Genomic DNA, 23358 nt, shown 5'->3' with positions numbered 1-23358 from the left:
CCTCAGTCACAACTACTATCACCAACCACCACTATCATCCTCAATCATAATCGCCGCCACTATCATTCACTACTCGCTACTAGCATGAACCACAATCATCAACCAAAACTACCACCAACCACAGTTTGCATTCACCCGTTAGCCATCACCACAACAACTATCATATTTTAAAAAATAATATATTTTATTGATAAAATATTAGATTAATTACTTCGTTTGAATTTTATGTTTATTAATTTTCAAATAAAGATAAATTTTATACATTCAGACGTTAAAAATCAAACAGTTTTAATTATTTCTATTCAGATCTTAATACACATCTTAATACATTCAGATGTGCATTCAGATTCAGATGTCTTAATCTTAATACATATCTTAATATTCAGATGTATATTCAGATTCAGATGTCTTAATCTTAAAAAAAACAAATGAGGCCTTAGAGTCTCTACTACCGGCTACTGCTTACATTAGTATTTCAAAAATTTAGCCAAATATAATTATGTGATATGTACAAGTAGACCTTATTTTGCAGAAATGACATCAGGTAGTTACTTTACAATTTACATGGTTTTATTTAAGAATTAGCCAATAAATCCTGAATTTTAATTTTTTTAGTTCAAATTTTTTGGTTTAAAATTTTAGAACAAAATATATACTTATCCCTAGTTTATTTCTATTGCTTTGCTCTTGATAACCAATACATGTAAGGTCATGCATTGGCAAAATTTTGCTCTTTCCTAATGTTTCTGGGGTCTATAAATTGAGTTTACGGGCATGGTAGTCGAAAATGTCTGTGCCTAAATATTTTTGCAAATGGTGGACTCCTTTATTTTATTTATTTTTCATTTCTGAATTAAATGGAGAGTGTTGGAGCACTAGAGAAATTTTTTATATTTGGTATTTAATTCACTTATTAACTTGATTTCTTATGTGTATACATGAAAAATTTGTTCTCTTACCTCGATTAAATTTACAAAAAAAAAAAATATGTATTTCACAAATTTATTGTTTTCTTTCATGACTGTCAAATTGACTAGTATCAAATAAAGAAAACGTGGCGACCAACCAGTATTTTACTTAAGGCTGTATTGTGGTCCGGGCCCAGCCCGGGACCGCGAGCTCAAATAGGCTTTGGGCTAAACGGTCTAGCCCGTATGGTCCGGTCCCAAGCGGTCTTAGGAGCCCACTGTGGGCCGGTCTATCATGGAGAGACTGCGAGCCCGGATCGGCTGGCGTGCCTGGGCTGGTTCAACCGGGCCTAACGGACCAAACAACTATTTTACATTTTTTTTAAATTGGCCAACGGTTGGAAGTTTAAAAACTAGCCGTTGGCCTACCAATTTAGCCATTTGGCTTTTTAAAAAATAGCCATTTCCCCCAAACTTTGTTTTAACTCCAAACTTTTTATAATTACATTTTTTTTTCTATTTTCAACTATAAATTTTTTATTTTTACTCACAAAATCATCAATCTCTCTCTAATTTTCTTCTATAATTGCTTACTTTATTATGTAATTTGTGAAAAATGTGAAGTTGGTGAATTGAAGTATTCAAGTCTTTAACGATATACAATTTTTAAGAAGTTGTTCGTCAATTCGGTAAAGTCGTTCCAACTCTTAAGTTTTAATATTATAGTTTTGTTTGTTTTAGTTTATATAATTATAATTATTATGGACTTTTCTTTAAAAAAAATGTTTGGTGGTAAGGGAAATCTAAAATTGGTGAATTTAGTAGCCAAACTACTACTACTCCTCTGGCTCTCCGACGCAGACCCGTTACCCGTCCTCCTCCACCTATTATTCTTGATAGTGATAACCCTTGTTTTCAATTTACCGATAGTTAATTTTGCCATGATATTGCACCAGGTCAACAATTAAATGATGAATATATGAATGCTCTTTATGGTAATCCAACTATCGATGAAAATGATGAGGAAAATGATGATTTAGATGAAACACAACCGGATTTAGTTGATACACCTACTAGTCTTGTTGTTAACCCAACTAATAATAATCCAAATGATGTCCCGCCTGAACTTCCTATAGTAACCCCTACTTTTAATAGACAACCTTCTAGACGGTGCAAAATATCTCTTGTTTGACACTTTTTTATTTAACTATGAGATTAAAATAAGGTTAAGTGTAAAACTTGTGGGACTTTGATGACTCATAAATTTACTGGAGACTGCAGCGGTAGATGTACTTTAACTAGACACATAAAGACACACCCTAAAGATAAAGCTAGATTTATTCAAATGAAAGCTACGCAAGAGGGGACAAGTGTAAGTACTTAGGTTAACCCTAGTACCGGGTCAAATCTAGTTCAACCGGAAATTAACACTGTTATCGGTGGTATTTTATATTACGATCCAAATAAAGATCGTGAAGAATTGGCAAAAATGATTACTGTTATGTGCTTACCCTATAGTTTTCCTTCTAACCCTCACTTTGTGCATTATATTAGAAGAGTTTTTAGCTTATAAAGGATGACCTCATGCAACTGTAAAGAACGATATTTATAAATATAAACATGAATATGAATAATATTTGTGCTATTTATTTACTCATATAAATTATCGCGTTGTTATTACTACTGATATTGGTAGAAGTGGTAATGACTGTGATTATCTTACTGTTACCACTCATTGGATTGATGAGGAATGGAAAATGCAAAAACGCATTATTGCTTATAGAATAATTAATTCACGTCGCACAGGTAAGTTTATTGCTAACGCAATTGCAAATAGTTGTAGATATTTTTGCATTAGAGATAAAATAATGTCAGTTTCAATAGATAATGCTTCTAGTAACAGTAATGCTATAGGCTTGCTTACAACTACACTAAATCCTGCATTTAGTAATATTTTTCATGTTAGATGTATTTGTCACATTTACCATTTAATTGTCGGTGGTGATGTGAAAATATTAAGTGTTGAAATTGAAAAGGTTAAGATGACTCTTAATTGCCTTTTTTATTCAAACCGTAGAAGTAGGCTTAGAGAATATTTTTAAAAATGTGATGAATTTGGCCTTAGAGAAAGAAAGGTTCCTAAACCTTGTCCGACTAGATGGAATTACATGTATGACCTTTTAATGGTGGTATTAACACCTTGTTGTGCTCATTCCATTGGGGGAAGGAAGACTAAGAAATATATTACCATTTTTTATTAATGTTGTAATAATAAAAATTATAAAGGATTCCCTTGAATATTTCTTTACAATTTTTTTTTGTGTTTAAATTTGAATTAGAAGATTTAAGTCACAATTATATAATATAATTTACAAGAAATTACCTTAGATAAAATAATTTCAAAAAAAATAGCCCGGAACACTTAGGTCCGTTTAGGCCCGTGGGCCCAACCCACTTAGCCCCGGGACCATGTGGGCTTAGGCCCATAGTGGGCCGGTTCCACCCTCTAGGACCGTTTGGACCCGGAACTGCTTGGGCCAGACCCACCAGAGCTCGGGACGGTTTGACCTGGCCCGTTTAACCCATTTAGACCCGGGACCGGACCACAATACAACCTTAATTTTACTTCAGATTCTGACGAGGCCAAAATTTAAAAGAATTTGTGTAAATCTCCCTATTCATAGTAGGGAAATAGAAAGGCCCAACTAGAAGCCCAAATTAAGTCCAGATGAATTGATTTGAGAAAGCCCAACTATCTGTGTCTACTACAACAGTTCGGAATCTTCGGACCCTCCGGCATAGCCCGATTCACTTTTCGGAGCAATATTTTCCACCTTCCGGTGGAACCTTTCAGAGTGTACGTGAAAGCACAACAATGGCGTTTTGGTGTAGAGTGAACAACTCCAAAATCAAAACCGTATCAATTCACCTGAAAAGGTCTTATTTTCAATGCCAAGGTTCCAATTCGTTCATTGCCAATGCTTCTTCACATACTTCAGTTCGGATTCTCAGTAACCCTAGCTTAACTATCCAGAAAAGTCCATTTGAATTTGCACAAAGTGTTAGGTTTTTCGCAGCACCTGTACAGGTAAGCTAAGCAATTAAGATCACGTAGTTGTTTTATGTCCATTGATAATCATGCGTGTAGTGATGAGTGTAACTGATTTTGCAGGTGAAAACGAGGAAGGAAGAGAAGGATTCGAGTGGGCCCAGATTGAATCAGGAAATCAAAGCAGATTTTGTTAGGCTTGTCGGCGATGAAGGTGATTTTATAACTCTTCTTTGTACTTTGTCGGTGTTTTTTTTAATTTGTTTCATGAATAAGGAAGTTCGAACTTTTTAGTGGGAGTAGTAGATACCTTGTGGAGTAGTCGAGGGGAAAAAGTGAAGGTTGAATTTGTATGAAGTTTTTATGAAGCAAGATGCTAAGATCAGCATAGTATGGTAGTACAGTATATTGTGCTTAATGTTGAAAGAAAGTCACATTTTTATGGATTCTGACTTCCAAATTTTAATAGGGTTGGCATATGAGATGTAACCTCTAGGAACAGCTTTTGTTGGAAAACTCAAAATGCAAATTAAATGGTCAAAGTTCCTTGGTGTGTGAATATGTTACCCGGGTACCCATAATTAGGATTCTCAATTTCACTCTTCATCCAAAAAAAAAAAAGGATTCTCAGTTTCACATGTTATGACTAGAGTTGCTTATTGGAGCTAGAAGTATAGAAAGTACATTGCTAAATGGAACAGATAACCAAAAAAAAAAAAAAAAATTAGTTGTTTTATTTTTCTTAATAGTCATGGCTGAAAGCATCGCAAAGTATTTTAGCAGAGAACCAAGAATTAGCAAGAGGTTGGTGCTGGAGTAACATGTAAGAAGGATGAAAGCTTAATGAACATTGGAATAATTCCTTATGCATCATACAAAAGGTTAAAATGTGTTGAAGAATTGCCGGATGCTCTACTATATATCAAGCGTTAGAAATAGTATTTAAAGCAATGTTGTTTTGAAATTCTGGACCAAGCAAAGGACTCCATTTATCAAGTTTGAGATTCTTTATGCCTGAAGTCTCGAAGTTATAAAACCAGTAATCTTATGAATCTGTAATTGAATTATAAAGCCAAAACTTAAAGAGATTGAAATGGAATTAAATCAGAGTAGTCTAGTAAAGAAAAAATGAATTCTAACCTATTCACCAAACAATTGATTCTGAGCTGCACATGAAACTCAGCATATTTTTGCTTTGCATCTGTTTGGACAGCACGGTCTAGTTACCCCGAGACATATGTTCATGGCTTTTGGTTGTACACTTTTCTTGTATTACTTTGCCTTACTTCTGTTTAAGAAAATAATATTAGTGAAAGCTTTAGTTTTTTGTTTTGAGTTTTCTCCCTTAGTATGTAAAATGAGAAGAAAAGAGGTAGCTTTAGTGCTCTGGGTTTAAGTCAAGCAGTAGACATTGTTCTAACTGTTATACGCATGTCTCAGAATCTAGTGTAGATTAATTGCTATTATATGATACAGTTTTTGTTTATTTCCTATTATTTCAGGTCTTATTCTTTGTATTTTTGCAGGTCATCGCGTAGTGTCAATATGTGAGGCATGGGAACTTGCAAGAAGTCTCAATCTTGATTTGGTGGAGGTAAGAAGTGTCAATCATGAGGCTTACTTACAGTTACAAGAGCGATACTACTGACAGGAAAACATACTAGGATAAACTAACGCAAATGTCAAATTAATGCTTATTATAACATGAAAACACAATGAGGGAAATAAACTTTCTCGCTGAAGATCTTTTCTGGTTCATAAGCAGCGTTTGGGCTTATTTGTTGCTTTCCTTGTTACCTTGGTACAGTGATGACTGAGCAAGTCTGTCATATTGAGCTTGATCGTTTCTTGTTGATAGGACAGTTTCCCTTTGTATCATTCTTCCCTTTCTTGACTGATTCTGTCCTCTTCGTTTCACGTCTTGTATTACTCAATTCTGCTCTCTTCAATTCACGTCATAGCAGCTCAATATGCAATTAAGCGGGGCTAACAAGAAAAGTCACAAAGAACTGACTTTTGTCAATCTGATGGATTAAAGTTTTGGTTTAGTTGTCAACTCATCTTACAAGATTTGAAACTTCTTATTAATTCGATTCTGTTGCAATGTAGAGTGCCTGTGTACATAGGCCGTGGTTGAAATGTTCTCAAATCTGGTCATGGACTGGATAAGACGATTGCTAAGAGAAAATTAAGTGAAAAGACGTCTAGTTTATCGAAAAACAAAGGTCTTTTGTTCGTTGAAAGAAGTGTATATAAACATTTTCTTGGCTTTCTTGCTACTAGGAGAAGATTATATTGAGAAGGATGTCTTATTTTCGCCACAAGCCGTAAAAAGTAGTTTTTCAACCAATTTTAAGTAATACAGATATGTGAAGATGAGGTGTGTGCATATCAAGTATGACATTATTTGGTTAGTGAACTTAAGAAGTCAGGATAAGGAGGGACGTACACCTACTTCCCTTACTGAAGTTTGTAAGCTTCTCCATATATTCTGGTAAGACAAGAAAGCAAATGGGAATTAGTGATAGGGAATTAATCATATTTTCATATACCAAATGGAAGGATAGTATCAAAAAAAAAAGTAGTATTAAAAAAAAAAGAGAACCTATACCAAATGGGAGGACAAATGGGAAAAAGAAGGCTTGTAAAGATACTTCGGATGTGAAATGTCTCTCTAATTAACAACTTCTCTTGCCAAATGATGTGGCTTCCTAATCTTTGGAAAGAGTTGAAGTTGCTAATCCATTCTTCTGCAATTCTCTATATCCTTCTTCACTTCCACTTTTAGCTTAAATCCGACATCAATAGGGAAGGAATAAGGGAAGGGGTCTAATAGGTGTTAGTATATGGTTTCCCAATAAGGCAGGACCATTTAATAATATGTGGTTCCATCTGATATACTGTATGCTAAATTGGCTTTTGTGATTTTGCAGGTGTCACGAAATGCCAAACCACCAGTCTGCAAAATTATGGACTACCACAAAGAGAAGTATCAACAACAATTAAAGGACAATGCTAAAAAAAGCAAGGTACGTTCTCCCTCAATAATGCCTGTGTATTAGAGGTGTTGCTAGCATCAGTTAATTGGTGTTTATTTTGTATCTCAAGCCAATCTTTAGCTTCAATATCATATAAATGTGGTATTGATCGTGAGTTAAAACTGTTTAATTAGAGCTGCCAAGTCTAGTTGAGGCTTGACTCTGGAAAAGTTTGATGAAGTCGAGCTCAACTAAGCTACCTCCATTCTTTTTGGCTCAAATTAATTCTTTAAGGTCAAGTGATCTGAAGCATTGAAGCTTGGATCCACTTGTTCTTCTACTGCATCTTTAATGATGATATTCCATACTTGATTTATGTTTATATATGTAGGAAGAAGGTGATTTTGTAAGTTTACTGGTAAAATCTCTCCCTATCACATAGAATCTGACCTTGAAAGTCCTAGGTGTTCTTACTGGTGGAAATTTATGGGCTGTTCGCACCCGTGTGGCCTAGTGGTCGTGAGTTTAGAACCATGAGGTCTTAGGTTCAATTCCTAACAGAGACAATAAACACTAGGTGATTTCTTCCCATCTGTCTAAGCCTTGGTAGATAAAGTTACCTGGTACCTGTTGGTGGTGGGAGGTAGCAGGTATCCCGTGGAATTTGCTTTGATGCGCGCAAGCTAGCCCGAACACCACGGTTATCAAACTTTTTTTTAAAATCTATGGGCTGTCTATTGGAAATTGCCAAGTGTTAACATAATCCGGATATTTTTTTAGGTCACATAAGTCTCCCAGATGCAAAACTGCTTCCATGATGTTGAAAATTGGATATGCATGATTAAAACTGTAATAAATGATCACAACAGATAATAGTAGTTCTCCTTGTAAAAAACGCAGGTAATAGTAGTTCTTATCCTCTGGATGTAAAAGACCCATGTCCAACTGTCACGCAAAATCTTGCTTTTTTTTGGGGGGGGGGGGCAACCGTGACCTTTTATAGAGTAACCTCCTACCGTCGCATGCATAAATGATGGTGGACCCCTATTTTTCCTTTTCAATATTGTGGTAGTTTTTTTGTTTGCCTTTGAGAGAATAAGCAAGAATCAGATAAAATTGGCATGCCCTTCTTAGAAAAGATATAATTGGCATGCAAAAAGTTCAGATGTAAAGGGGCAGTGTACAATTATTAGTCAATTTTTTTTGGCTCTGCTTTAGTTAATTGCCTTCAGTACTTGATTTTTACTTGTAATATTTTGCAGTCTGAGTTAACTTTGAAGAAGGGAGATTGTAAAGAAGTCCGATTTGTTGGAAAAATCGTAAGTCTATTGCTTGTTTTTCTCCGTTATAGCATTCCCATGACATATCAAATCCGGTGCCTTACTTATGATCACAGTACAATAGAACTAAGCCTTTCCTGAAGCTCTGCACAAAATTTGGTATTTTGATGTCAGTGGAGTTCTTATTTTTTTTTTTTTTTTTGAGAAGGTAACATATTTATATATTAATAAAAAGACTTCACTAAAAAAGTGAAGTCACCCATATTTACAAAGAAAGTGCCCATAAAACCTTGGTCATCTCACAAGGAATCTAGAACATCAAAATGCATTCATGATCCTCCATAAACTTTCCTTTACACCAAAAATAGAAAAGAGCCAAACATTTCATTTTTATCTTCTGGATGTTACTGGACTTGTCTTCAAAACATCTTTGGTTTCTCTCTTCCCAGATTGTCCCCCATATGCATGCTGAAACTATTCTCCATCTCTCTTTATAGCTAGAAATGTTGCCATCTTTATTTCAGCAAGTTACAACAACAACAACAACCTAGTATAATCCCACAAGTGGGGTCTGGGGAGGGTAATATGTACGCAGACCTTACCTCTACCCTGAGGGGCAGAGAGGTTGTTTCCAGGAGACCCTCGGCTCAAGAAAGCAACAAGAGACGCTATATTAGTACTATCAATAGACTCATAATAAAATAACATAAAATTCATAACATAACATAAAATACCATAAAATAACAAAATAACAGCAATATAAGAAATATAGGAAATACGAGAAAGATGTAAAGTATACTAATAACCAACAGATAAAGCCCATCATCAGTAGCTGGTCAGTAGCATCCTAAGACTAACTCCTACTGGCTAGTCTCACTCTAGTGCGCTGCAGAAATATTCACAATTTCTCCCTAACCTACAACCTTAATACTCGACCTCCACAATTCCCTGTTAAGGGCCATGTCCTCAGTAACCCTAAGTCGCGCCATGCCCTGCCTGAGCACCTCTCCCCAATACTTCTTAGGCCTCCCTCTACCTCTCCTCGTATCCACCACAGCCAGTCGCTCACACCTCCTCACCGGTGCATCAGTGTTCCTCCTCTGAATGTGCCCGAACCATCTGAGGCTTGCTTCCCCCATCTTGTCCTCCATGGGGGCCACACCCACCTTCTCTCGAATATCTTCATTCCTAATCTTATCCCTCCTTGTATGCCCGCACATCCACCTCAACATCCTCATCTCTGCAACTTTTATCTTCTGGATGTGTGAGTTCTTAACCGGCCAACACTCGGTCTCATACAACATGACAGGCCTAACCACTGCTCTATAAAATTTACCTTTCAGTAACGGTGACACTTTCTTGTCACATAGGACTCCCGTCGCTAACCTCCACTTCATCCACCCCACCCCTATACGGTGTGTGACATCCTCGTCGATCTCCCCGGTCCCCTGAATAACTGACCCAAGGTACTTGAAACTACCCCTCTTAGGGATGACTTGAGAATCAAGCCTCACTTCCACTCCCGCTTCCGTCGGCTCGGCCCCAAATTTGCACTCGAGGTATTCCATCTTCGTCCTGCTCAACCTGAAACCTTTTGACTCAAGGATATGCCTCCAAACCTCTAGCCTCTCGCTGACGCCGCGTCTTGTCTCGTCAATTAGGACTATGTCATCAACAAATAGCATGCACCATGGCACCTCCCCTTGAATATGATGCATTATGGCATCCATCACCAGGGCAAATAGGAAAGGGCTGAACGCAGACCCTTGGTGCAACCCCGTAAAAATCGGAAAATGCTCGGAGTCGCCTTCTGCTGTCCTAACCCGAGTCTTAGCTCCATCATACATGTCCTTAATCACCCTAATGTAGGCAACCAGGACCCCTTTAGCCTCTAAGCATCTCCATAAGACCTCCGTAGGAACCATGTCATACGCTTTCTCTAGATCGATAAACACCATGTGGAGATCCTTCTTCTTATCCCTGTATTGTTCCACCATCCTCCTAATAAGGTGGATAGCTTCTGTGGTAGATCGCCCCGGCATGAACCCGAACTGGTTGTCTGAAATAGACACCGTCCTTCGCACTCTCATTTCTACCACTCTCTCCCAGACTTTCATGGTATGACTTAGTAATTTGATACCCCTATAGTTGTTACAGCTCTGGATATCGCCTTTGTTCTTATACAACGGAACCATTGTACTCCACCTCCACTTTTCAGGCATCCTATTAGTCTTGAATATAACATTAAACAACCTAGTAAGCCATTCTAAGCCTGCTCTACCCACACACCTCCAAAGTTCAACCAGAATTTCATCTGGCCCGGTAGCTCTGCCCCTTTTCATCTTACGCATTGCCTCCATGACCTCATCGACCTCAATGTCCCTACAATCACTTAATTCATGGGGGTTGTCGGTATTCCTCAATTCACTTAGTACAATATCCTGATCCCCTTCCTCATTTAGAAGTTTATGAAAGTAGGTCTGTCATCTCCTCTTAATCTGGTCATCCCCCATCAAAACTTTGCCGTCATCATCTTTTATGCACCTCACTGGGTCCAGAACCCGAGCCGTCCTCTCTCTCACCTTAGCGAGTCGGAGTAACTTCTTCTCCCCGCCTTTGTTCCCTAATTCCTCATACAAACGACCAAAAGCTGTCGTCTTAGCCTCCGTCACTGCCATCTTCGCCTCCTTCCTAGCTACCTTATATCTCGCAATGTTCGCTCTCTTCTCCTCCTCGCCAGTGCTCCCTACTAATCGCAGGTAAGCCACCTTCTTCGCTTCCACTTTACCTTGGACAACTGCATTCCACCACCAGTCTCCTTTGTGGCCACCGGCGTGGCCCGAAGATATCCCTAACACCTCTCTTGCCGCCTTATATAGTCCGCCGTCGTCGACCACATAGTGTTTGTGTCCCCACTACTTCTCCAAGCTCCCATTGCCGACAACCTTCCTTCCAACTCCTGAGCTTTATCCTTAGTCAAGGCGCCCCACCTAATCCTCGGGCGGCCTCGTACTGACCTCTGCTTCCTCCTTATCATAATACTAATGTCCATCACCAAAAGCCTATGTTGCGTTGCAAGGGTCTCACCTGGGATAACTTTGCAATCCTCACACAACCTTCTGTCGCATCTCCTGAGGAGGAGATAGTCAATCTGAGTCTTCGCCACCGAACTTTGGTAACCAAATGCTCCTCCCGCTTCGGAAAACCTGAGTTCGCAATCACTAGATCAAATACCTTGGCAAAATCCAGCAGCGAAGTGCCCCCTCCGTTCCGTGCCCCGAAACCAAAGCCGCCATGCACCTCAGTATAACCACCTGCAGACGACCCAATATGACCATTGAAATCCCCCCCTATGAATAACCTCTCGGAAGGCAGAATACTACGAATGATGTCATCCAACCCCTCCCAAAAGTGCCTTTTAATCTCCTCATCCAAGCCTACTTGCGGCGCGTACACGCTAACGACATTTAAAGTACACTCACACACCACCAATTTAATAGTCATTAGTCTATCATTCACACGCCTGACCTCATCCACCGACTCTCTAAAATGGCTATCTACAAGGATACCCACTCCATTCTTACCCCTCACGACTCCAGAGTACCACAACTTATACCCATCCGTGTTTTTCGCCCTCGATCCGACCCACCTAGTCTCCTGGACACACGCTATATTAATCTTCCTTTTCTGAAGGATCTTCGCCTATAGGCTCCCTTGCCCCCTATAGACTTACTCGTTAGCGAACCTATGTTCCATGATCCGATTCTCAACCTATAGGCTCCCTTGCCCCCTCTACCTCCCCTGCCTCCCGACCCACACCCTGACCCCGGCCACATTCTTTGCCCCACACTCTGACCCACCCGAGGACATGCCTTTAATCTATCATCCCAGACTGCAGCCACTACACCTACGACAAATCTAAAGAAGACTCGCTAGAGTACAACGAACAACGAATCAAACTAGAAGGAAACAAGTGACTACCAGTACACTAGTTGAATGATTTAACTATTGTGAACTAAAGTAACATCAATTTAGCTAACACCAAAAGGGAAACAGTAGAACGGGAGGTACCAATTCCCGAGAACCAAACCTGTGTTGATTTGCAGTACTCGATGTACTTGCAAGCTCATACACCGCTTCCCACCGCCCTTTGCTGACGCTCGTCCAGATTGCTCTCCTTTGCTAGTGCTCGTGCGCCCAACTTGTCTCCAACAACTTCGAGAATTTCCCTGAAAACACAGAAAAATACCGTGACCCAAAAACCAAAAAGGGCCGTCACCGCTACCACTGGTGTAGCCCCGAAAGTAACTAATAGATAATGGGTTAGTATTCTTCGGACCAATAATGGTCAGATCTGGCTTTTATCGTGGAGACCAAGCATGAGAAGGAAACGATGGACCTAGATCAGCGAGCTCCACAGGTCACTTGAAAACGAGATCTAATTGAGCAAAGCTTTTCAGCAAATTTAAACCCAGAAGATGAAAAACCAAGGGCGTAGCTCAATTGAGTGGTGTCCGGAAAATAGATCAACAGTAACAAGAGCCAAGAATAATAGTTTTATGTGGAAAATGCCAAAATAGATTAGCTAAGTGGAAGTACAACAAATTACTGAGACATAAGCTTAAATATTTTGCAACCCAACAAAAGCATAGGATAAACGACAAAGAATTTATGAAACTGTTGTGGCTAGAAGCACGGAGATTTTGCTTATTATTCTCCGGCGAGGTTTTCGGCAATATCTGGTAACGACGACTAAACTCTTGAAAACGCCAAATCAAAGAATGAGTCATTACACATTTCTTAAAACAATTAGAGTAAGTGTTAGGTTGATTCACGAAGCAGTATGAAGGAGAAAATAAGAAATGGATGAAAAGGAAAAAGACTAAAAATAAATAGGAAAGATTAGGAGAAGAAGCAAACCGATTTCTGACGGAAGCTCGTCGGCGGCGAGATTTGAGAAGTCGGCGAATCCTCAAGTTAGAACATCATTAATTCTTCCCGGCATTGCCCATGAAATTCCCCTTAAGGTGATGAAGATTCTCCATAGTTGTACAGTGAGTTTGCAATGCAAAAAAAGATGGCTAATTGTCTCTGCCTCATCTCCACATAAGTAACATCTAGAACACAAGTGGAATCCTCTTTTGATTAAGTTGTCATGTGTTAGTACTGCCTCTTTTGCCAGTATCCATGTAAAGCAAGCAACCTTTTATGGAATTTTTACTTTCTATATCATCTTCCATGGCCAACAACCAACCTGGTTGTTAGACAAGTTGAATTTCTTGTAAGCAGACCCAACAGAAAGCCTCCCTTGCCTATTCCTTTGCCATACGATAAGATCTTGATTAGAGTTGGTACCACTGAATCGCTCCAAAGTATTGTAAAAGTCAGTTACTCTTTCAATCTCCCAATCATTTAGCAATCTTCTGAATGTAAGATTCCATCCCTGATTAGTCTATGCCTCGTGTAATGTTACTTGTTGCTGATTCAAGGAATATATGTCAGGAAAGAGATCCTTCAATGGTCCTTGTCCTAGCCAATTGTCATCCCACAGTGAAATCTTCCTACCATTTCCTACCTTGAACTTGGATTTGTTAATCAGTTTTGGCCACAGATTCCTAATTGACTTTCACACACTGACACCATATGGAGTTCTCACTGATTTGGTTGTCCATTTTCCTTCCGTTCCGTATTTCTCCGTAACAACCTCCGTCCACAGTGATTGTTCATCTGCTGCAAACTTCCATAGCCACTTCATCATCAAATTCTGATTCTGAATTCTTATGTTTTTTATTCCCAGTCCCCCTGCCTTTTTGCTAGTAGTCACAAAGCTCCAATTAACCAGGTGGAACTTCTTCTTCTCACTGTTGCCTTCCCATAGAAAATTCCTTCTTAAGGCATCAATTATCTTCACTACATTGACTGGGATTGGAAAAAGTGACATAATATAAGTAGGCAAAACATCTAGTACAGAGTTAATCAGAGTTAGTCTGCCCCCCATAGATAGATAATGATTCTTCCAATTTGCTAGCTTCTTTTCACACTTCTGCAACACTCTATTCCAAATTCCTTTTGACTTACTCTTGGCTCCCAATGGCATCCCCAGATATACAGTAGGCAGTTCACCTACATTCCCACCTAGAATATCACCAAGACTTTGTAATTCCATTACCTCATTTACTGGATAAATGAAGCTTTTGTATCAATTTATGCGTAGTCCAGAAGTGGCTTCAAAAAGAATGAATATCACCCTTAGTACTTTCAGTTGTTCTCTATCAGCTTCATAGAACACCAAAGTATCATCAGCATACTGCAAATGTGAAATCCTCATGTTGCTAGCAGCCCTGCAATTCACCTTGAAGCCTCTGATCCAATTGTTTGTCTGTGCTCTTTTTAGCATATCGTTCAAACCTTCCATAGCAATAATGAATAAGAAAGGGGAAAGGGGATCCCCTTGTCTCAGACCCCTTTGGGAAGGGAAGAAACTAGCTGGGGCTCCATTGATGAGTACAGAGAAGCTTATAGTTGAGATGCAGTATTTATCCAGTTAATCCATCTTCCACCAAAGCCCATTTTCCTTGGTGTATCAAGCAGAAACTTCCAATTCAAATGATCATATGCTTTCTCTATATCCAGCTTGCATAGTATCTCCGGTTCCCTGCTTGTTTTCCTTGTGTCAATGCATTCATTAGCTATAAGGACAACGTCCCTGATCTGTCTTCCTCTTATGAAAGCTATTTGTTGAGAATCCACCAGTTTATTGACCACCTTTTTTAGTCTCTAAGTCAGTAACTTGGAGATAATTTTGTATATACTACCTATCAGACTAATAGGCCTGAAATCTCTCAGTTCTTTGGCCCCCAGCTTCTTAGGAATCAGAGCGACAAAAGTGGCATTAAGGCTCTTTTCAAAGATTCCTTGTTCATAAAAAAACTGAACAGCAGCTACCACGTCCTTTTTAACCACTTCCCAGCAGGTAGTGAAAAAGGCCATTGTGAAACCATCTGGACCTGGTGCTTTGTCACCTGCACATGCCTTAACACTGTTCCATATTTCCTGCTCTCCAAATGGACTCTCCAGCATTGAGTTATCCTCTGTTGTGATCATCTGGTTGTTTCTGATGCAACCTATTGGCCTCCACTCCTCTTCTTCTGTGTATAGGTTTTGATAGAATCTAATCACCTCCCTCCTAATGTCTTCCGGGTTTTGGAGAGATTCTCTTTCTACTATCAACTGAGCTATATTATTAAATCTCCTGTGAGCATTGGCTCTTCTGTGGAAGAACTTGGTGTTCTTGTCTCCCTCTTTTAACCAAAGGGCCCTGGATCTCTGTCTCCATGCTACTTCTTCATGATTTGCAATCTCCTCAAACTCCATGGTCAATGTGGTTTTTGTGAATATTTCCTCCTCTGTCAAGCTTCTCCGGTCATGTAACTCCTCCAGCACTGCAAGTTGGTTGAGGATACTTGCTTTCTGTAATGCTAAGTTGCCTTGTAGAGTTTTGCTCCATTCCTTAACTTTGTCTTCAAATATTTAAGCTTCAAAGTTAGAATGAAATCTGGCCTTCCTTCACAGGTGAAAGAATTTCACCATTCTTCAATTCTGTCTTTGAATCCTTCAGTGTGCAACCACCAGTTCTCAAATTTAAAGTATGATTTAACTGGATCCCAACTACCACATTGCAGCATCAATGAGAAATGATCTGAGGTAACTCTCTGAAGCATTGATTGCTTTATGTTTCTAAAATCTTCATTCTAGTCAGCAGAAATCAAGAATCTATCCAATCTGGCTGCTATTATATGTCTGTCCCCTTTTCTCCATGTGTACTCTCCTCTTGATAATTGGATGTCTACCAGTTCCATGTCTTCAATGAAGTTTGAAAAGTCAGTCATAGCTCTTGTGAATCTGGAACAATTTTTCTCTGATGGGTACCTTACAGTATTGAAGTCCCCACATACCACCCAAGGTCCATTAAAGAGACCTCTTGCACCTGCTAGCTCCCACCATACTTCCTCCCTCTTTTATCTATCATTAGGAGCATACATAGCTGAAAGATGCCATGTATATTCCTGAGTCTTGCCGGAAAATTTACATGTAACTGTATGTGATCCAACACAACATACCTCCCCCTTCCATATTCTACCATCCCACATTACTACAATACCCCCTCTAGTCCCACTTGCTTCCAACTGAGCAAATTTCACCCATCTATGACCCCATAATTCTTTTACAATCTCCCTAATATCCCCTTCTATTTTAGATTCTTGGAAGCAAAAGATTTCTGCCTTCCAGCTGAGTATCAAGCTTTTAATCAATCTCCTTTTTCTGACTCTATTAAGTCCTCTAACATTCCATGATATGATATTCACTGACATTGGCTATGGCTGATGATGCTTCCTCCCTGCTTCTAGTTCCATTGCTCTTGAAATTACTTCCAATATCTAGACCTTTCAGCTCTTTGAATCCCTTCTTCTTTGTAGTCTGGACAACCTGAGTAACTTCTTTCCCTTTGTTCGCTTGTCTTCTGCTGTCAATTTTCATGTAAAGTTCCAATGCTTCTCTCTCACATCCACTAAAATCCACCCCAAATTCTTTGCTCAATCTGATGATATTCTGATGCACCCAAATTGATGCTTCAAATTCCAGGTCTTTTTCTGCCTCTAAGTTTTGATGGTTTAGAGGCACAACTTCTTCAATTGCCCAGTCCACAAACATATCCGATTTTTTTGACTGCATGTGCATGTTGTTGTATTCCTCTGAATTTTGTCCCTTCCATTCGTGCTCAGCAAGAATCAACATTGCATTATCTTCAGGAATAGCTTCTTGTTGATTTTCTTTATCTCCATCATCCTCCCTCTCGTTTTCCTCTTTTTCTGAGCTGGCGATGTTGTTGCTTTCCTTTGGTTCCTCCAAAACAATGGTTATTTGATTTACCACAGAAGGTTCAAACTGAATAGCTGTTATCTCTTCATTAAAGGGATCTAGCATGTGTTTTGTGAATGGTGTTTTAAAAGGTTTCTCTTCAGATATAATTTGAGCCAATGAATCTGGGCCCAAATCCTTTTTGTTGTAGTGTTGCGAAGCCCTATTAGTATTCATCAAAGAGTCACATGACTGGTCAGTTGCTCTTTTAGGGATAGGCTGAACCTGCTTTGAGCTACCCACATGTCCCATCAAAACACATGTAGCTACTCCCCCTACTGGCCGCTTGACTGCAGCACCGCCGTACGTACTCACCGAAGCTTCACACCAAATCTGAATCTCAAAGACTACCCCTTCACATTCTATTTTCATTATTTTTGGTACTGCAGATCCATCTCCTCTCACCTTTATTCTTGCCCATTTCAAATGATTTTTTAGTTCTGTTTCCTCCTTAGTTTCAATCCAGCCACCACAAAATTCCCCAACTTCTGTGAAAACTTTTTGAGACCATAGATGTAGTGGAAGTCCTACTAGTCTAATCCATACATGGTTCATCATTTTATTTCTTGGAACAGACCCCACCATCGGATTCCACCATTGGAGCTTAACTTTGTGTTTCTTCCAATACCATTTGCTTATCAGTACATGGTTAGCGATTAGCTTCGAAGGAAATTCGAAGAGAAACCTATTTTGGTGCATCTCGTAAATGTTGATACCATGTGCTTGCTTCCAAGAATTTGCTGCCCATTTACGAACTTCTGATAAGGTTGCAATTTCGGAGCTTTCTTCTGTAATGAATCCCACCAGGCACCTACCTAGCAGATCGTTGTGTGTTAAATCTCCAGAAATGTGCATAATGTCTCCTTCTTGTTGGACCTCCGCTTCCTTCATTTCTCTGCTTGCCCACTTATGATTTCTGACTATGTTTGAATACAGAAGTCCTTCAATGACTTTTGGAGCGATAATTGTATTCCGCCGTACCCCGCGATTCATGAACCTTTCTATTTTTGCTGCAACATCTGACCAACCTGAATTGAATGCCACCTCCGGAACAATAACAATTGACCTTCCCCTGTCTTGGACTTTAATGATGGTTATATAACGATCATGTTTGTTGTAGTTCTTCGCACAAAATATTTCTGAGAAATGATCCTTGATTTTCTATCTTTTCACATGATTTCCTTTCACCTTCGAAGCTTCCTTCAGATTTTCACACAACCATACCATCGTCTTCCTGCTGAACGTCGATCTTCTGATTAGGCTTCTCCCTCTCTCTGTCCATTCTTCAGCATTTGTTGAGCATCTCCCTATTTCATATGACTTGAAGCCCATTGCAAAATAGATGATGTTGTTCTCCCTCATTGTAGGATTTTCCCGTTGGATAGGATGAGCAATTGATTTGTCAGCAATAAATGCTGTTAGAAAGTCCCCGGAATCTTGTGTTCTATCGCCGGAAAATAGAAAAGTGTTCAAAATTTGGTGAAACTGGAATGGGTCTGGTCGGACACGCCTAGTGATTAGGCTGAGTGGAGAATTTTTTTTGAAAAGAGGCCCGGAAGCTGGTATTTTGTCGCCGGAAAATAGAAAAGTATTCAGATTTTGATGAAAAGGTGATGGGTTGGGTCGGAAAAGGCTATTGAGCAGGCTGGTTGAAGAAAAAAATTTGAAAAGTGGTCGGGATTAGCCACACGCGCCGGCGCGTGGCTCAGATCTCGCCAGAAAAAGGCTGGACTGTTTTGCCCGTGACGGCGCGTGGAGATCTGGTTACCGGAAATAAGTGCTGGGGTTTGGTCGTTTTGGGGTTGGTTCTCACTAAGGGAGATGAGGTCGTCGGAAAAAGTATGTAGCAAAGCATCTCCGATAGCTTTACATATCACTGTTCTTGAGAGAGTTTGGTATCACTGTTCTCTTTTCTCTTCAACGTTTCTTTTTTGGAATTATATTTTCAAGAAAAAAATGATTGCTTTCGTGCCAGTGGAGTTCTTATGACTACTATGGATGGTGCTTTTTCTTATAAATGAGATACCAGATCCTTAAAGGAGCATATGATAATCATCTGCTAGATAGGTTTGAGTGTCGGTTTCTTATCAGGTTTCAGATTGAATCAGTTGCCTTCATTTTTTGCTTTTGCACTGACTATTTGCCAATGACTAGTGATTCGTTCTGATAGTTGTTTATTATACTTGAAAAGAAGAAACTTTAAAATGATATCCACCTTTAACCATGGAAGCGAACCATATAATTGACAATTGTTTGAAATTTTACAGTTCTTAGTTTTATGATGCCTTGAAATCAATTGTGGGGTTGAATCTCTCTCTCTCTTCCCTCATGCAGGAAAAAAAAGATTTGAAAATTAAAGCAGATACAGTAAAACGAATGATGGAGCGTGGCTATCGGGTGAAGGTACTTACTTAGCCATTAACCCCCCCCCCCCCCCAAAAAAAAAAAAAAAAAGCATCTGAGTGTTGTGTTTGCTTGTTTTTAATGCAGCTACTCTCACTTTGTTTTTCGTTGCATCGTGCCATCTTCTGTTTTAAGAAAAACTTGCAAATAAAATGTTCTTTCTATTGGCCCGCTGGGCCTCAGTCTAATGGTAAGAGCTCTACGCTTGATGTGTGAGTTAGGCTCACATCACGAGTTTGAAAACTGCCAGACAAAAGCATGATATTTAAGTGGAGAAGGGTAGGAGGACGGGCCTATTATTCGCCGAGCTTCTATGCACTACCGGCCTCGGGGATTTTCCGGTTATCAAAAAACTTAAAATGGTCTCTTTTTGAATGATCAATTTTAACAAGCGTGGAAAATTAGCACCTCATTTTCTCTCATGTGCTTCGAGGTGTCCTTAGTGGCTCAAAAAGCTAGAACACTAATTTTGTTGATTAGGTAAAAGTTTGAAATCAATTGCTTAAAATTTTCAGACTTAGAGGTTGAAATTTAAAGACCATTACGTGCTGTAAGATGTCCTTGTCGGTGCATCACTTTTAACCCCATAGGTTTGATTATGTCATAAAGCATATAAAACATTTTTTAAGGTTGACAGGCTGGTTTTTTAATACATGCATTTGAATTTTCCCGGCCGAGGGTCTATCGGAAACAGCCTCTCTGTCCTACCGGGGCAGGGGTAAGGTTTGCGTACACATTACCCTCCCCAGACCCCACCATGTGGGATTTTACTGGGTAGTTGTTGTTGTTGCATTTGAATTTACCCGAGTTCAATTCAATCTGCTTGCAGATGTTTCTTGGATTTTTTTGATATACAGTAAAGCCGCTTTTAGTATATGTTGATCCTTTTGCTTCGATTATTCTATCACCCTGTCACCTTATCTTGTTGTTGTCACTATAACCTCTCTACCTTCACAAGGTAGGGGTAAGGTCTGCCGTCTACCCCTCCCAGACCCCACTTTGTTGGATTACACTGGGTTTGTTGCTGTTGTATGCTAAAGCCACTTTTAGGGAGATGCTGGTTTTCACTACTTTTTTCTATTTGATATCTTCTGTGACACTTGATTATTATGGAGTTGAGCCAGTCCGCTGTCACATGCATGTTTGGAAAACTAGGGTGCATAATAAGCAACTTGAATGGGTCTTCTATTGTTTACCTGAAGCTTGGCTTCAAGAAAGATCGATAAAATTGCCTTTGTTACTTTGTGAGAAGTCTAAACCAGCTTTGGGCAGGTTTTTTTCTTTTATGGAGCTTTGGACAGGGTATTTTGGTAGCAACTTCATGTTTTTTTAAAATGCGACGTTGATTTCTTGAGGATTTATTGTCTGCAATGTTTTTGGTAAAGCAGATAATGTTGGTTGCATGAGAATGTATGTTTGGTTATCTTTTTATCAAATATAATCAGTTATGATCTTTGTGTTCCTGAACAGTGTACAGCCATGTCCATGGGCAATGAAGGAGAGGATTTGGGAGCAGTGTTATCACGTTTCTCTCCTCTGGTAAGATATGATGCTATACTGTTGGTAGCATCCTGTTTGAAGCTATTGTTAATTGTTATTTTATTATTTAAGTTCTGTGCCTTGGTTGGTTGTTGTTTTCTTTAGATTGAAGATGTTGCCTATATTGAAAGTGGGCCAAGAGTGGAGAAGAAGCAGGCATATATTGTTGTCAGGCATGTTAAGTTCGGTCCATCAAAGAAGGGTTCAGGAAAGAAAGTGTTAAAAGAATGCAAAACTGCCAGTTCTGAAGAAGATGCAGCATCTCAAAGTTCTTTACAATTGGATGAAAACTGTGATGCTGCTGAATCTAGTGTTGAAAGTGACGATGATAGCTGTCAAGAAGAAATGACTGATGAAGATGTGGATGACAAAAGATCAGATTGGAGAGTATCTGGTGCAAAAGGTGATTCCAGAAAGGTTTTTGATTTTGTGGAGGGCGAAAATGTAGGTGCTAGAACTCCAAGTTTTACAAATGTTTCTTCAGATTTTGGACGTGCGAGATCTGTACATGATTCTTCTCGAACTGAAGCAGCTGGGCCTTCATTTGGAGGGCAAAGTAGTTTCAGAAGAGAATTAGGGAACACAGTGCAGGCTCCGTCAGGGGAAGAAAATAGGTATCAAAGAGACCCTAGAAACTCATCCGTACCTACCAAATCAGCTCCTAGTAGCACCCCAAGTTCAAGGAGCACAATGACAGTGGACAACCTATCTGATATAGGAAGGCAACTGCCACTGGATAGGAGTGGCTCGTCACATACTAGAGACCTTGGATCTCAGTTGCTGAGGAAGTCTCCTCTTAATGGGTCTCCGGAGCAACATCCTTCTCATTCTGGTGTTCGAAGTTCTCCATCCTCTGGTTTTGGTATTTTTAGCTCTGCACCAGCAGACAGGACTCCTAGCAAGGAGAGCAATGTTGCTACAGAAAATAGGTACAAGAAAAGTGAGCAGTTTAATTCTGGAAGGAACTCTAGTGCTTCAGATCCTAGAGGTTTACATATGGTTAATCCCCCAGGTAGAAGACCTGATCTTGGTAAGAGGGATGGTCCAGGGAAATACCCGATCTTTAGTGAGAGCTCGAAGTGATCCCAAACCAGAACTCTGGAAACTCAACACTAAGTTGCAGAAATTATATGGTGTGCTTCCAAATTTAGTTTCTACATTTTGAGCAGAGCAAGTAATCTGTTTTACACCTTTTTTATTTTATTGATGAGATGCATCTGACGTGCAGTACGTCTTAGGCTGATTTGTTCTTTTACCGTGTCAGCCGTGCCTCAGAATACCAGAAATGTCTGGTAAGCCTTTCATTCTTTTGAATATTTGGGATTTCTTCGAGATATACTGGGGGAGGGGGAGGGGTAGGAGAGGGGAGGGTATAGGGGTTGTAATAAAAAGTTTATGAGATCTTTTTTGTCCTGCTGTTGCAAAATATTGCATTTTGGAGTTGGTTTGCGTACAGTGGACCTGAGGCCTTCAGATCCGGTGGTGCATACTGGAGTCTCCTCATCAATTTGTTTGTAATTCGATACATTAACATTTAGTCTAATATCTTGATATCTTTATTAGATGAAATGTTATTCTTAGTTCCTCCAGAACAATGAAAATATACTTCCTCTGTTTCAAATTAGCAGTCTTACTTTTCTTTGTAATGCTGTCCACCTTCGCAACAGAGTTAAAAGTGTTTTTCTCCGATTATATTATTTAAGGTTAATCTCTATTGATAGTGTAGAAGTGTTTACGACCGTAAAAGTTAGACCCATTAGTTATTCATTTTTCAAATGGATATTATGGTTCTTATCCATATTTGATCCGTTTTTAAAAAGTTCATTATTTAACTTATTTTTTAGTGGATAATAGGGGTGGTTACTGTTTTCTTTTAATCATTTGCCACACCTATGTAGAACTGTAGATACTTTTATTCTTATTCATGTGTGTGTATTTTAAGGTTTTGGGGATTATTTTTTCAGCAAATAAAAAAGCTGACAGAGTGCAGCAATCTTTCAGCAGTGGGACGTGCTTAGTCATTACGAGAAATTATGTTCGCTTGATTTTATTTCTCAAATTAATTAATTAATTAAAAAAATTAAATTACTTCTTACAAATTTTTTCATAGTACTCTTGTTCAAATACTTTAAAATTATAGTAAATGCATACACCGAATGTAGAAAAGAAAGGAAAGAAAGAATATACCTTGGTTTTCAAAATTTTAGCATTTTAAGAAAATAAGAAATATTGATTACCTTTATTCCAACTTCGCTCTTCAGTGATCTAATTAGTGTTAATTA

General features: G+C 39.1%; 1 protein-coding gene across 2 annotated transcripts; it reads left to right on the top strand.

Annotated features, from left to right (window-relative positions):
• Nucleotides 1-3681: 3681 nt before the first annotated feature.
• LOC104243855 (translation initiation factor IF3-1, mitochondrial) lies at nucleotides 3682-22768 on the top strand. Of its 2 annotated transcripts, XR_011406981.1 has the most exons (9): nucleotides 3682-3996; nucleotides 4081-4171; nucleotides 5484-5551; nucleotides 6891-6986; nucleotides 8198-8254; nucleotides 19469-19537; nucleotides 21008-21076; nucleotides 21182-22209; nucleotides 22305-22391. XR_011406981.1 is itself a non-coding variant. In XM_009799118.2 (8 exons), the coding sequence occupies exons 1-8, from the start codon at nucleotides 3784-3786 to the stop codon at nucleotides 22157-22159; spliced, it is 1641 nt and encodes a 546-aa protein (XP_009797420.1). In that variant the 5' UTR covers nucleotides 3682-3783; the 3' UTR covers nucleotides 22160-22768. The 2 variants fall into 2 exon arrangements, 1 of the variants encoding a protein (XP_009797420.1); XM_009799118.2 differs by having other exon boundaries at nucleotides 21182-22768.
• Nucleotides 22769-23358: the final 590 nt, after the last annotated feature.

This window comes from Nicotiana sylvestris, chromosome 1 (genome assembly GCF_000393655.2).
Source record: "Nicotiana sylvestris chromosome 1, ASM39365v2, whole genome shotgun sequence".
NCBI classification, from domain to species: domain Eukaryota; kingdom Viridiplantae; phylum Streptophyta; class Magnoliopsida; order Solanales; family Solanaceae; genus Nicotiana; species Nicotiana sylvestris.
Note: the sequence above shows the minus strand (reverse complement) of the source record. Positions and strands in the feature narration are given on the sequence as shown.